Below are 16,157 nucleotides of genomic sequence, written 5' to 3'. Positions count from 1 at the left end.
GAACTACGTGATCACAGGATTGTGTTTGTCTGGAGGGTTTTGCTTCGTGGCCGCCATGACATAGGACACTACTATGCACTATGCCTAACAGTGTATGCATGCAGTACATAGTCGCTCCTTAGGTAGTTCAATTCACTATGCATGGTCTTTCTCTGAATGCCTTTCCTGGTCTGTCTCTTAAGGGGTCTGTAAAAACACAACACACTTCCTCAGCCTTAGATTGACTGGGGACTTGAAAGAATAGAGCCGTTACTACTGTATAATAACATCCTATCAAGTCCCACCATGTGGATATGTGACTACGTCCCAAATGGCAACCTATTCTCTATACAGTGCACTGCTTTTGACAAGAGCCTATAGCAGTAGTCGTGCACGATGTAGGGAATAGGGTGCGATAAACTCCACGGCCCTTCTCCTTACCTTGTCAACTATGTTGGGAATGATCGACCCTAACGAGCAGAGCCAGACAATATGCTAAACATTTCCTCCTGCTGAGGATATCTCTCTCTCTCTCTCTCTCTCTCTCTCTCTCTCTCTCTCTCTCTCTCTCTCTCTCTCTCTCTCTCTCTCTCTCTCTCTCTCTCTCTCTCTCTCTCTCTCTCTCTCTCTCTCTCTCTCTCTCTCTCTCTCTCTCTCTCTCTCTCTCTCTCTCTCTCTCTCTCTCTCTCTCTCTCTCTCTCTCTCTCTCTCTCTCTCTCTCTCTCTCTCTCTCTCTCTTTTTGACAACTCGCTGGTCCACTACCTCTCTCCTCTTTTCCGTTCCGCTCCCTCCTCCATCTTTCTCAGAGTACTTCTTCCTTGCCCAAGGCCAGATGAGGTGTTGATTTCTAGCAGTGGAGGCCAGCCCAGCTGAATGCCACTGCCACCGGTCCAGACTACACACTAATCCTCAACTTCCTGTCCACTGGAACATCTCCTGTGAGAGAACAGTCCAGGTCTGCTTTCAACATGGCTCCCTATGTAGTGCACTACTTCTGTATTTGTCTCACTTGCTGTGTTCTTTTTCTCTCCCCCTCCTCTCCTCTCCTCTCCTCTCCTCTCCTCTCCCCTCACTCTCTCTTCTCTCCCCTCACTCTCTCTTCTCTCCCCTCACTCTCTCTTCTCTCCCCTCACTCTCTCCAGCCCACAGCTGTTCCATAGAGAGGCTATCGAGTGAGTAGTGGGGCCTGAAGCCTAAACAACACTTCACAGTCCACGGTCTGTTTCATCTAACTCTCATTCCCCTCTTTTAACTGTCAGAGGAGTGCCAGACATAATAAAATAAGAGAAAGCGAGCGAGTGAAAGAGAGGGAGAGAAACAGCATACAGTGCACCTTCAGAATGTATTCACACCCTTTGACTTAATCCACTTTGTGTTACAGCCTAAATATACTTCTCCCCTTGGCCATCTACCCATAAAACCTCGATAATGACAAAAGTGAAAACATGTTTTCAGAAACTTAAGCAAATTTACTGACAACGAAATACAGAAATATCTAATTTACAATAGTATTCACACTCCTGAGTCAATACTATGTAGAAGCACCTTTGGCAGCGATTACAGCTGTGAGTCTTTCTGGGTAAGCCTTTAAGAGCTTTCCATACATGGATTGTGCTACCATATTTGTCCATTCTTTTCAAAATTCTTCAAGCTCTGTCAAATTGATTGTTGATCATTGCTAGACAAACATTTTCAGGTCTTGCTATAGATTTAAGTAGATTTACACTACCGTTCAAAAGTTTGGGATCACTTAAAATGTCCTTGCTTTTGAAAGAAAAGCTATTTTTTGTCCATTAAAATAGCATCAAATTGATCTAAATACAGTGTAGACATTGTTAATGTTGTAAATTACTATTTTAGCTGAGAACGGCTGTTTTTTATGGAATATCTACATAGGCGTACAGAGAGAGGCCCATTAACAGAAACCATCACTCCTGTGTTCCAATGGCACGTTGTGTTAGATAATCCAAGTTTATCATTTCAAAAGGATAATTGATCATTAGAAAACACTTTTGCAATTATGTTAGCCCAGCTGTAAACTGGCCTTCTTTAGACTAGTTGAGTATCTGGAGCATCAGCATTTGTGGGTTCAACTACAGGCTCAAAATGGCCAGAAACAAATAACTTTCTTCTGAAACTCGTCAGTCTATTCTTGTTCTGAGAAATGAAGGCTATTCCATGCGAGAAATTGACAAGAAACTGAAGATCTCGTATAACGTCGTGTACTACTCCCTTCACAGAACAGCAATAAAAAGAAAATACTAAGATGGGCATAATAACACAGACACTGGACAGAGGAAGATTGGAAAAAAGTGGACAGACAAATCTAAGTTCGAGGTGTTCGGATCACAAAGAAGAACATTTGTGAGACGCAGAAAAAATGAGAATAGGCTGGAGGAGTGCTTGATGCCATCTGTCAAGCATGGTGGAGGCAATGTGATGGTCTGCGGGTGCTTTGGTGGTGGTAACGTGGGATATTTGTACAAGCTAAAAGGCATCTTGAAGTAGGAAGGCTATCACTCCACCCTGTGGATGACGCTTAATTGGAGACAATTTCCTCCTATAACAGGACAATGACCCGAAGCACAGCTCCAAACTATGCAATAACTATTTTTTGGAAGAAGCAGTCAGCTGGTATTCTGTCTATAGTGGAGTGGCCAGCACAGTCACCGGATCTCAACCCTATTGAGCTGTTGTAGGAGCAGCCTGACCATATGTTACGAAAGAAGTGCCCATCAAGCCAATCCAATTTGTGGGAGGTGGTTCAGGAAGCACGGGGTGAAATCTCTTCAGATAACCTCAACAAATTGACAACTAGAATGCCAAAGGTCTGCAAGGCTGTAATTGCTGCAAACGGAGGATTCTTTGATGAAAGCAAAGTTTGAAGGGCACAATTATTATTTCAATTAAAAAATCATTATTTATAACCTTGTCAACATCTTGACAATACTTCCTATTCATTTTGCAACTCATTTCATGTACAGTGGCAAGAACAATTATGTGAACCCTTTGGAATTACCTGGATTTCTGCATAAATTAGTCATAAAATTTGTTCTGATCTTCATCTTCACAATAGACAAACACAGTGTGTTTAAACTAATAACACACAAATTATTGTATTATTATTGTGTATATTGAATATATAATTTAAACATTCACAGTGTAGATTGGGAAAAGTATGTGAACCCATGACTTTTCCAAAAGTTAATTGAGTCAGGAGTCAGCTAACCTGGAGTCCAATCAATGAGATTGGAGATGTTGGTTAGAGCTGCCCTGACATATAAAACAACTCACACAATTTGAGTTTGCTATTCACAAGAAGCATTGCCTGATGTGAACCATGCCTCGAACAAAAGAGCTCCCAGAAGACCTAAGATTAAGAATTGTTGACTTGCATAAAGCTGGAAAGGGTTACAAAAGTATCTCAAAAATCCTTGATGTTCATCAGTAAGACAAATTGTCTATAAATGGAGAAAGTTCAGCACTGTTGCTACTCTCCCTAGGAGTGGCCGCCCTGCGAAGATGACTGCAAGAGCACAGTGCAGAATGCTTGATGAGGTTAAGAAGAATCCTAGAGTGTCAGCTAAAGACTTACAGAACTCTCTGGAACATGCTAACATCTCTGTTGACAAGTCTACGATACGTAAAACACTCAACAAGAATGGTGTTAATGATATTTTTGTTCTATGGAGGGGTGATGGAAAACAGATCCAGGCATTCTATATTTTTCTTAACTCCTTTTCTGATCATTTGAGATTTACTATGCAATCTGGCACATGTCAAATCAGTTTTCTTGATCTTCTGATCATTGTGTGATTTTGTGTGAAGATAATGTTCTATACACTGATCTTTACAGGAAGCCTACTTATCGTAACCGTTTGTTGAGGGCTGATAGTTGTCACCTACTTCCCTTGAAAGATAGTTTGCCCTACAGCCAATTCTGTCGAATCAAAAGAATTTGCAAAAAACTAAATATGGCTGAGACGCAAAGAAAGTTCAAGGAGAGGGGCTACAAGAATGATCAGATTAATATTGGCATTGAGAAAATTCTAAACAAAACGAGACATGACCTTTTTCAAGGTCAGTCTCGCAAAAAGACGCATTCTTGTGTTCTAACTACCCGCTATTCAAAGTGCTCTGAACAAATTAAGGGAATTGTTCACAAACATTGGCACATCCTAAAATCCGATGGTAGTCTCTGTAATGTGCTTTCGGACCTTCCCTTGGTCGTATTCTCGCGGGGCAGAAATCTCAGAGACCAATTGGTAAACTCTGATTTACCACCTCAAGATATTCCTGAACAACGTCTATTTGCGCCCCTACTGGATGGAAATTACAAGTGTAATGGCTGTGCTCAATGCAATGGCACTTATAAATGTAGATCTTTAAAACACCCACAAACAGGGAAATCGATCCCAATCAAAGGTGTTATTACGTGCTCCACTAAGGCAGTTATTTATCTTATAACTTGTCCTTGTGGTAAAAATGATGTGGGTAAAACAAAGCACGTAGCACCATTAGGTGCAAAAACTTTACTTATCCAGTTGCGGCCCACTTTTTGGAGGCAGGCCACTCGATTTCGTCTCTGCGCTATATTGGCATCGAACATGTCACCCTCCCTAGGAGAGGGGGTGACCTTGATAATTTATTGTTAAAACGAGAGGCTGCCTGGATCTTTAATTTAAAGACCCTTGCACCCTTCGGTCTCAACGTAGACTTTGATCTGAAGCCATTCTTGTGATTATTGTGACTTTGCCATTGTAATTGTTTGTAAACTTGTGTAGTTAAATTAATCTATGATTGTATGCTATCCATTTGTTGTTTGTATGCTGTTCTTTGTATGACATTTTAATATTTGATAATTAACCAATGATATTAGGCCACTCTTGGCCATGATTACAGACACCTGTGTCTTTTGACACTATATAAACGAGTCATCCCGTAGTGTTTGTGTTTATACCCTGATGAAGACAGCTTGGCTGTCGAAACATTGGTAATTCAATTTTTGCATCTGAGCTCCTAGAGTGTGCGGCTCTCTTTAATTCTTATTTTCAAGTTTTCTACTCCGCTAGCCAGCACCTCTCCTAAATAGGTGTGCGTTTCTTTTTCTTCTAGATCGTTCATGGGAGGACACCACGGAAGAAGCCACTGCAGAAGTTCGCAAAAGTGCACCTGGGTGTTCCACAGCGCTTCTGGCAAAATATTCTGTGGACAGATGAAACTAAAGTTGAGATGTTTGGAAGGAACACAACACTACGTGTGGAGAAACAAAAGGCACAGCACACCAACTTCAAAACCTCATCCCAACTGTAAAGTTTGGTGGAGGGAGCATCATGGTTTGGGGCTGCTTTGCTACCTCAGGCCCTGGACAGCTTGCTATCATCGTACGGAAAAATGAATTCCCAAGTCTATCAAGAGATCTTGCAGGAGAATGTTAGGCTATCTGCCACGGTATGTTCAATAAAGACGTAATGAAAACGTATAATTGTTTGTGTGTTATTAGTTTAACTAGACTGTGTTTGTCAATTGTTGTGACCTAGATGGAGATCAGATCACATTTCATGACCCATTTATGCAGCAATCCAGGTAATTCCAAAGGGTTCAAAGACTTTTTCTTGCCACTGTATGTTTTCATGGAAAACAAGGACATTTCTAAGTGACCCCAACATTTGAACGGTAGCGTAAGTTAAAACTAACTCTGCTCTCAAACATTCACTATTTTCTTGGTTAGCAACTCCAGTATAGATTTGGCCATGTGTTTTAGGTTACTCTCCTGCTGAAAGGTGAATTAATCTCCCAGTGTCTGGTATAAAGCAGACTGAACCAAGTTTCCTCTAGGATTTTGACTGTGCTTAGCTCCATTTAATTTATTTTTGTATCCTGAAAAACTCCCTAGTCCTGAACTATTAAAAGCATACCCATAACATGATCCAGCCACCACCATGCTTGAAAATATGGAGAGTGGTACTCAGTGATGTGGTGTATTGGATTTGCCCCAAACATAACACTTTGTATTCAAGACCAAGTTAATTGCTTTGCCACATTTTTTTGCAGTGTTACTTTAGTGCCTTGTTGCAAACAGGATGCATATTTTGAAATGTTTTTATTCTGCACAGCCTTCCTTCTTTTCACTCTGTCAATTAGGTTAGTATTGTGGAGTAACTACGTTGTTGATCCACCCTCAGTTTGCTCCCATCACGGCCATTAAACTCTCTGTAACCATTGGCCTCATGGTGAAATCCCTGAGCACATTCTTTCCTCTCCGGTAACTTTTAGGATCTTTGTAGTGACTGGGTGTATTGATACACCATCCAAAGTGTAATTAATAACTTCACCATGCTCAAAGGGATATTCAATGTCTGCTTTAAGTTTTCGGGTTTTGGACATAACTATTACCACTTCCAAACTGAGACCCAAGAGACCGGGTGACACAGCACAGACATAGAAGCCTTGACCAATGGGCAATGATCGTCGTGGCAACCGCTGGCAGCCATCGCTCTGTTGACCACTGTGGTCCCTCGCCCTGTCCTGTCTGTGTCCCAAATGGCACCCTCTCTCTATATAGTGCATTACTTTTGACCAGACCTCTATGGGAATCCCTATAGGGCCCTGATCAAAAGTAGTGCACTACATAGGGAGTCGGGTGCTATTTGGGACGTAACTTAACTCTCTCTCCCACGGCAGGGTCGGTGAACCTGGCTGCCATGGTGACCCAAGGGCACACAGATGCAAAGAAGGTTCTACACTAACGAGCTATCAGCCGCGACCTGGAAGCGACAGAGGAAAAACTGACTGAGGCCGTTCAGCTGGCCCTTCCTCCCTCTCTCCATTCTTCAAACACCCACACATAGAAATACAAGACATTTCTCTCCTTCTCTCTGTTCTCCCTTTTCCTTCATCTGCCTTTGTCTTTGGTCTCTCTCCATTTCTCCCCTCACCCTCTATTTCTCAATCTGCTCCCCCCTCTCTTTTGCTCTGTCTCTCCCTCTGCTTTTCAGTTTTTTTCTCTCCTAGGCCCGTCTTATAGAGAACAGTGTCTGGCTTGTAGAGTAGTGACCTGTTCCAGAATTACCTAATGTTTATAATTAATAAAAGCTATTGAGGAAACCACAGAACAGCTCTAAGACCATGGCGTGCAAACGTCATGCTACTCCACCCTTTTCCTGAAACATATTACACTTGTGTGTGTGTGTGTGTGTGTGTGTGTGTCGCTATTTTCCCAATTTGCAGTAACACTCTGACAAATAGCCATTGACGAACCAGAACCTCTAAAGGCTAAACCAGACACTTGGATTCTCTTCCAAGAGGTCAGTCTGTGCTTAACAAAAATTCTGTTGTGTTAAAGACAGAAGAGATTGTCCTAGAACACCATGTCCAACAAACAGTTTGAGTCTCATCAAGTTCACTTCCTTTCAGTCTTTCAGTGCGAGTGCGTCCCAAATGGCACCCTATTCCCTATATAGTGCGCTTCTGGTCAAAAGTAGTGCGCTCTAAGAGAGAATAGGGTGCCATTTGGGACTTATGTAGAGGTTTGTATGACAAAATTACCCCGGCCACAAACGTAAATGTTTAGAATGTCCCTCTCCTGCTAAATCGGTTTAACAGGGCAGAAAGATTAAGCCCGTGTCAAAATGTGTCTGCATCCGTCCACAAAAGAGAAAAACTAAATGAATCTGAGTCACGATCATTTTATTTCAGGCTGCGTCTGTCTTTTATAAGAAGACATTCCAGTTACATTTTCCTCATAAAATATTATCCAACTGTTTCTGATTCTGTGGTGTGTTTTGTTGTGACCCAGGGCTTAGTTTCCGAATGGCACCCTATCCCTACATAGTGCAGTACGTTTGACCAGAGCCCAATGGGAATCCCTTTGGGGCCTGGTCAAAAGTAGTGCACTATAACGAGAAGAGGGTGCCATTTGTGATGCAACCCGGAAAGCCTGGCAGGCCTACATGCACAGTTGACACTAACAATACACCCTGTTGTCAACAAGTCCCGTAAAACAACACAGAGGCACGGAGCTGACCTCTCTGGACAGATCTGGAAAATCTAGAACCCTTTTCATCATAACAGATCAAAACCACAGCACAGTCATCTTTATCATAACAGATCAAAACCACAGCACAGCCATCTTTATCATAACAGATCAAAACCACAGCACAGCCATCTTTATCATAACTGATCAAAACCACAGCACAGCCATCTTTATCATAACTGATCAAAACCACAGCACAGCCATCTTTGTCATAACTGATCAAAACCACAGCACAGCCATCTTTATCATAACTGATCAAAACCACAGCCCAGCCATCTTTATCATAACTGATCAAAACCGTGGCCATCTTTATCATAACTGATCAAAACCACAACCATCTTTATCATAACTGATCAAAACCACAGCCCAGCCATCTTTATCATAACCGATCAAAACCGCAGCCCAGCCATCTTTATCATAACTGATCAAAACCACAGCCATCTTTATCATAACCGATCAAAACCACAGCCCAGCCATCTTTATCATAACTGATCAAAACCGCAGCCCAGCCATCTTTATCATAACCAATCAAAACCACAGCACAGCAATCTTATCATAACCAATCAAAACCACAGCACAGCCATCTTTATCATAACCGATCAAAACCACAGCACAGCCATCTTTATCATAACTGATCAAAACCACAGCCCAGCCATCTTTATCATAACCAATCAAAACCACAGCACAGCCATCTTATCATAACCAATCAAAACCACAGCACAGCCATCTTTATCATAACACATCAAAACCACAGCACAGCAATCTTTATCATAACTGATCAAAACCACAGCACAGCAATCTTTATCATAACTGATTAAAACCACAGCACAGCCATCTTTATCATAACTGATCAAAACCACAGCACAGCCATCTTATCATAACCAATCAAAACCACAGCACAGCCATCTTTATCATAACCAATCAAAACCACAGCACAGCCATCTTATCATAACCAAACAAAACCACAGCACAGCCATCTTTATCATAACACATCAAAACCACAGCACAGCAATCTTTATCATAACTGATCAAAACCACAGCCCAGCCATCTTTATCATAACCAATCAAAACCACAGCACAGCCATCTTTATCATAACTGATCAAAACCACAGCACAGCCATCTTTATCATAACTGATCAAAACCACAGCACAGCCATCTTTATCATAACTGATCAAAACCACAGCACAGCCATCTTTATCATAACTGATCAAAACTACAGCACAGCCATCTTTATCATAACTGATCAAAACCACAGCACAGCCATCTTTATCATAACAGATCAAAACCACAGCACAGCCATCTTTATCATAACTGATCAAAACCACAGCACAGCCATCTTTATCATAACTGATCAAAACCACAGCACAGCCATCTTTATCATAACTGATCAAAACCACAGCACAGCCATCTTTATCATAACTGATCAAAACCACAGCACAGCCATCTTTATCATAACAGATCAAAACCACAGCACAGCCATCTTTATCATAACTGATCAAAACCACAGCACAGCCATCTTTATCATAACAGATCAAAACCACAGCACAGCCATCTTTATCATAACTGATCAAAACCACAGCACAGCCATCTTTATCATAACAGATCAAAACCACAGCACAGCCATCTTTATCATAACAGATCAAAACCACAGCACAGCCATCTTTATCATAACTGATCAAAACTACAGCACAGCCATCTTTATCATAACTGATCAAAACCACAGCACAGCCATCTTTATCATAACTGATCAAAACCACAGCACAGCAATCTTTATCATAACTGATCAAAACCACAGCCCAGCCATCTTTATCATAACCAATCAAAACCACAGCACAGCCATCTTTATCATAACTGATCAAAACCACAGCACAGCCATCTTTATCATAACTGATCAAAACCACAGCACAGCCATCTTTATCATAACTGATCAAAACCACAGCACAGCCATCTTTATCATAACTGATCAAAACTACAGCACAGCCATCTTTATCATAACTGATCAAAACCACAGCACAGCCATCTTTATCATAACAGATCAAAACCACAGCACAGCCATCTTTATCATAACTGATCAAAACCACAGCACAGCCATCTTTATCATAACTGATCAAAACCACAGCACAGCCATCTTTATCATAACTGATCAAAACCACAGCACAGCCATCTTTATCATAACTGATCAAAACCACAGCACAGCCATCTTTATCATAACAGATCAAAACCACAGCACAGCCATCTTTATCATAACTGATCAAAACCACAGCACAGCCATCTTTATCATAACAGATCAAAACCACAGCACAGCCATCTTTATCATAACTGATCAAAACCACAGCACAGCCATCTTTATCATAACAGATCAAAACCACAGCACAGCCATCTTTATCATAACAGATCAAAACCACAGCACAGCCATCTTTATCATAACTGATCAAAACCACAGCACAGCCATCTTTATCATAACTGATCAAAACCACAGCACAGCCATCTTTATCATAACTGATCAAAACCACAGCACAGCCATCTTTATCATAACTGATCAAAACCACAGCACAGCCATCTTTATCATAACTGATCAAAACCACAGCCCAGCCATCTTTATCATAACTGATCAAAACCACAGCACAGCCATCTTTATCATAACAGATCAAAACCACAGCACAGATGATCAAAATCATGGTAATGAAAACATGACTCTTCAAAATGAAGCTGACTCTCTGACAAGGGCCTAGTGTTGTTAAGAAGCCTTCTTTCAGCACTGGATGATCCATGTCTTGGGCACTCTCTGTGACTCTCCGTGACTCTCTGTGACTCTCCGTGACTCTCCGTGACTCTCCGTGACTCTCTGTGACTCTCTGTGACTCTCTGTGACTCTCCGTGACTCTGAATGTATCCCTAATTGCATCCCTATTCCTCATAAAGCGCACTTCTTTTGACCAGAGCCCTGGTCATCACCTGTCATTATAAAGGTACACACACCACTGTGTATTATACACTATATTGTAAGGGCTGTATTTGCTGGTGTCTAACCCACCTCCCAGCTCTCAATGTGGGACAGGCACTCCTCTTTACTTTCTCCAGTATAACACAGTATGATGGGGATCATGTTTAATAATGATTAGGATCATGTTTGAGATGATAATGTCTCACCTCCCATCCATCTAGATGGTTGGTAGAGCAAGGCTCCAGGATAGTGGGTTCAATTCCCGGACCACCCAAACGTAGAAAATGTACGCATCGCTTTGGATAAAAACGTCTGCTAAATGGCATATATTATATACCTGTATATTGTGTACTATATAGTATATTGTTTTATAGTGTACATGTGAACCTACCTCCCATCCCTCGATGTGGGACTGCCACTCCTCCAGCACCTCTAGCTTCTCCATCTGTCTCTTGGCCTCGTTGATGGAGGAACATACAGCCTTCATGACCTGCAGAGACTCCAGCACCAGGGAGTAGTCATTGTGTTTCTTAGGAGTCCTCTTTAGCAGCTCCTACACACACACACGTACGCAGGCACGCACAAAGACATGCGCGCACACACACACCCACACACACAGATCAGCACAGGCAAATGTGAAAAGCCTGGTCAGGACAGATATTAAAAGCCTGGTCAGGACAGATATTAAAAGCCTGGTCAGGACAGATATTAAAAGCCTGGTGAGGACAGATATTAAAAGCCTGGTCAGGACAGATATTAAAAGCCTGGTCAGGACAGATATTAAAAGCCTGGTCAGGACAGATATTAAAAGCCTGGTGAGGACAGATATTAAAAGGTTAACCCTTTTTATATTTCAAAAAAGATTTGGGAAACATGCAGCAACAACAACTTTCCCCTAGTACATGTGCCCACTCACTCTCCCTCCCTTCCGCTGAACAGTCCTCTTTGATTTACAGTACATAACAGACTAATATCCCAGGAGAGAGAGACACAGAGAGAGAGAGAGAGAGAGACAGAGAGAGGGGGAGAGAGACAGAGAGACAGAGAGAGAGACAGAGAGAGAGAGAGAGAGAGAGAGAGAGAGAGAGTGAGAAAGTGAGAGACAGAGAGAGAGAGACAGTGAGAGAGAGAGAGAGAGAGACAGTCAGAGAGTCAGAGAGTCAGACAGTCAGAGAGTCAGAGAGTCAGAGAGTCAGAGAGTCAGAGAGTGAGGGCAGGCAACAGTAGCTATACGTAACAGTTAGATAGACTGGTGGGTCGGCAGGCTACTAGTGATGGGAAGTTTGGCTCTTTTTACTGACTCTGACCTTTTTTGATCCGTTCAGTCAAAAGAACGACTCTTTCGACTCCTTTCGCTAATTTGAGTCAGTAAAGTAATTTGTGATTGCTAGGCATACACATATGATTATTTATTGATACCTTTGAAACGAGGTCTAGCTGCGACCACAACCGGACTACATTGTGAACAGAATGCAATGGCTTGACTGCCTCAAGGGAGATTTGCCCAATGGGCTGTCAATCGTTCACGGACTGCAGCAGCCGCCCAAACGATTCATTCGAGTGTTGAGGCTGTGTATGTTTTGCTTCTACCAAGCTGTGTCCAACATAACATTCAATTGATTGCAGTCATTCTTGCACCATGTGATCAATTACCAGTTCTACACATATCTTTTTGTCCTCTATTCTGCCTGCAGCGTGATCTATTCTGCCTGCGCGCACCTGATAGACATTTGTTGGTCGGAGGATGTCTCCCCGGAGGAGCTCATATTACTCCAGCTGTAGAACTCCTTGCAGGCGTCTTCCGAGTGGCGCAGCAGTCTAAGGCACTGCATCGCAGTGCTAGAGGCGTCACTACAGATCCGGGTTAGATCCCGGGCTGTGTCGCAGCCGGCCGTGACATGGAGACCCATGAAGCGGCGCATTATTGGCCCAGCATCGTCCGGGTTATGTGGGAGGGTTTGGCTGGCTGGGATGTCCTTGTCCCATCGCGCTGTAGCGAATCCTTGTGGCGGCCAGGAGCAATGCACGCTGACACGGTCAGCCAGGTGTACAGTGTTTCCTCCGACACGTTGGTGTGGCTGGCTTCTGGGTTAAGCGAGCAGTGTGTCAAGAAGCGGTGCGGCTTGGCGGGGTCGTGTTTCGGAGGACGCATGGCTCTCGATGTTTGCCTCTCCCGAGTCCATACGGGAGTTGCAGCGATGAGACAAGACTGTAACTACCAATTGGATACCACGAAATTGGGGAGAAAAAGGTTCAAAAAGTACCTAAAAAAGTATGAAGATATCATTTGAAATAAAAATAAAAATCATTGCAGCCAGCAAAATCTAAACAAGTAAAATGAACGAGTCATTCGGGAAAAACGAATCATAACTCGAGTCAGTAAAAAGAGTCATTCAAGAAGAACGAATCGTTTGCAAACTGCACATCACTACCGGCTATTGCATGACCCAGTCTGGTGGAGGAGATGGAAATCTGTCTAGTCTAAACACAGTCCTGGCCTGTCAGATACTGACGGCTGTTTAGATATAGGGTCTCTGGATAGTTTCTACTGTATAACCAGCGATCTTTATCGCTGCTATTTACACAGGGAGACTGAGGTTGAATCCCAAATAGCACCCTATTCCCGATGTAAGGCGGCCACTACTTTTGACCAGGGCCCATAGGGATGTAGCGCACCACATAGGGAATAAGGCGCCATTTCAGATGCAGCCTGAGAGAGAACGCCTGGGCAGTTCCAGCTGTAAGACTTCAAATGACAGAGAATCAGATTACGCCTGAGATTATTGCTACATCTACCATCTAGGTTCTCATGCCGGTGGCTGTTTAGATTACACTCGGTGTGCATTCATAGATCTAAACTAGATTCATGAAGTTCCACAGCGCAGGACGCTAACAGCGTTTCAAACAGAGTTTTGTTTCACCCACACTTTTAACGTGGGCTAAGGTAAACATCGACTATGAAGACGGGAGTATGACTGAGGTGTGTTAAAGGGCCGAGTCTGGGGATTGTGGATTTGTAGGAGTCCGGGGTAGTGGCATGTGCTGTTAAGGCTGGCCTGCCTAATACTGTCTGCCTGTTGTCAGAGAGAAGGAGAGACCGTGTGTGTGTGTGTGTGTGCGCAGGACGTGACAACCAAGCGTTCATATAGAGGGAGGCTTAGATGAATAAGACAGGACAGCTCTGATCCAGATAGGGCCATACAGGACTTACCCTGAGCAGCAGTGGATACTTGCAGATCCTCTGAATGGGAGCGACCAGGTAGCCCTCCAATGGAACCTCTGTATTCTTCCTGCCCCCCAGCAACATACAGTTCTAACAGGAGCAAAGGAGACGATGTGGACATTAGTATCAGTCACCTGTTCACCTCCCCTCCGTTTGCCTTCTTTTAAACGATCAACGGGGCCATAGGCCAGGGTTGAGGGGAGGTTACAGGGTACATTTACATTTACATTTAAGTCATTTAGCAGACGCTCTTATCCAGAGCGACTTACAAATTGGTGCATTCACCTTATGACATCCAGTGGAACAGCCACTTTACAATAGTGCATCTAAATCTTTTAAGGGGGGAGTGAGAAGGATTACTTTATCCTATCCTAGGTATTCCTTAAAGAGGTGGGGTTTCAGGTGTCTCCGGAAGGTGGTGATTGACTCCGCTGTCCTGGCGTCGTGAGGGAGTGTGTTCCACCATTGGGGAGCCAGAGCAGCGAACAGTTTTGACTGGGCTGAGCGGGAACTGTACTTCCTCAGTGGTAGGGAGGCGAGCAGGCCAGAGGTGGATGAACGCAGTGCCCTTGTTTGGGTGTAGGGCCTGATCAGAGCCTGGAGGTACTGAGGTGCCGTTCCCCTCACAGCTCCGTAGGCAAGCACCATGGTCTTGTAGCGGATGCGAGCTTCAACTGGAAGCCAGTGGAGAGAGCGGAGGAGCGGGGTGACGTGAGAGAACTTGGGAAGGTTGAACACCAGACGGGCTGCGGCGTTCTGGATGAGTTGTAGGGTTTAATGGCACAGGCAGGGAGCCCAGCCAACAGCGAGTTGCAGTAATCCAGACGGGAGATGACAAGTGCCTGGATTAGGACCTGCGCCGCTTCCTGTGTGAGGCAGGGTCGTACTCTGCGGATGTTGTAGAGCATGAACCTACAGGAACGGGCCACCGCCTTGATGTTAGTTGAGAACGACAGGGTGTTGTCCAGGATCACGCCAAGGTTCTTAGCGCTCTGGGAGGAGGACACAATGGAGTTGTCAACCGTGATGGCGAGATCATGGAACGGGCAGTCCTTCCCGGGAGGAAGAGCAGCTCCGTCTTGCCGAGGTTCAGCTTGAGATGGTGATCCGTCATCCACACTGATATGTCTGCCAGACATGCAGATATGCGATTCACCACCTGGTCATCCTCCAGGGGTTGAGGGAGGTTAGGGGTAACCTCCAGGAGTTGAGGGGAGGTTACAGGGTAACCTCCAGGGGTTGAGGGGAGGTTACAGGGTAATCTCCAGGGGTTGAGGGGAGGTTACAGGGTAACCTCCAGGGGTTGAGGGGAGGTTAGGGGGTAACCTCCAGGGGTTGAGTGGAGGTTAGGGGGTAACCTCAAGGGGTTGAGGGGAGGTTAGGGGGTAACCTCCAGGGGTTGAGGGGAGGTTACAGGGTAACCTCCAGGGGTTGAGGGGAGGTTAGGGGGTAACCTCCAGGGGTTGAGGGGAGGTTACAGGGTAACCTCCAGGGGTTGAGGGGAGGTTAGGGGGTAACCTCCAGGGGTTGAGGGGAGGTTACAGGGGAACCTCCAGGGGTTGAGGGGAGGTTACAGGGGAACCTCCAGGGGTTGAGGGGAGGTTACAGGGGAACCTCCAGGGGTTGAGGGGAGGTTACAGGGTAACCTCCAGGGGTTGAGGGGAGGTTACAGGGGAACCTCCAGGGGTTGAGGGGAGGTTAGGGGGTAACCTCCAGGGGTTGAGGGGAGGTTAGGGGGTAACCTCCAGGGGTTGGGGGTAACCTACAGGGGTTGAGGGGAGGTTACAGGGTAATCTCCAGGGGTTGAGGGGAGGTTAGGGGGTAACCTACAGGGGTTGGGTGGGTTGGGGGGTAACCTACAGGGGTTGGGGGGAGGTTAGGGGGTAACCTACAGGGGTTGGGGGGTAACCTACAGGGGTTGAGGGAGGTTAGGGGTAACCTACAGGGGTTGAGGGGAGGTTAGGGGGTAACCTC

At 44.5% G+C, this 16,157-nt stretch overlaps 1 protein-coding gene across 4 annotated transcripts in view; it reads right to left on the bottom strand.

Annotated features, from left to right (window-relative positions):
- The window catches only part of prex2 (phosphatidylinositol-3,4,5-trisphosphate-dependent Rac exchange factor 2), a 245,216-nt gene that overhangs the window by 181,799 nt on the left and 47,260 nt on the right, over nucleotides 1-16,157 (bottom strand). For all 4 annotated transcript variants that reach the window (XM_052504948.1, XM_052504947.1, XM_052504945.1 and 1 more), the window contains exons 5-6: nucleotides 14,172-14,273; nucleotides 11,352-11,513 (exon numbers count right to left, since the gene is read on the bottom strand). In XM_052504948.1, coding sequence (XP_052360908.1) covers nucleotides 11,352-11,513; nucleotides 14,172-14,273 — 264 coding nt within the window. The remainder of the gene's footprint in view (nucleotides 1-11,351; nucleotides 11,514-14,171; nucleotides 14,274-16,157) is intronic.

Source organism: Oncorhynchus keta, chromosome 4, assembly GCF_023373465.1.
Source record: "Oncorhynchus keta strain PuntledgeMale-10-30-2019 chromosome 4, Oket_V2, whole genome shotgun sequence".
Taxonomy (NCBI): Eukaryota; Metazoa; Chordata; class Actinopteri; order Salmoniformes; family Salmonidae; genus Oncorhynchus; species Oncorhynchus keta.
Note: the sequence above shows the minus strand (reverse complement) of the source record. Positions and strands in the feature narration are given on the sequence as shown.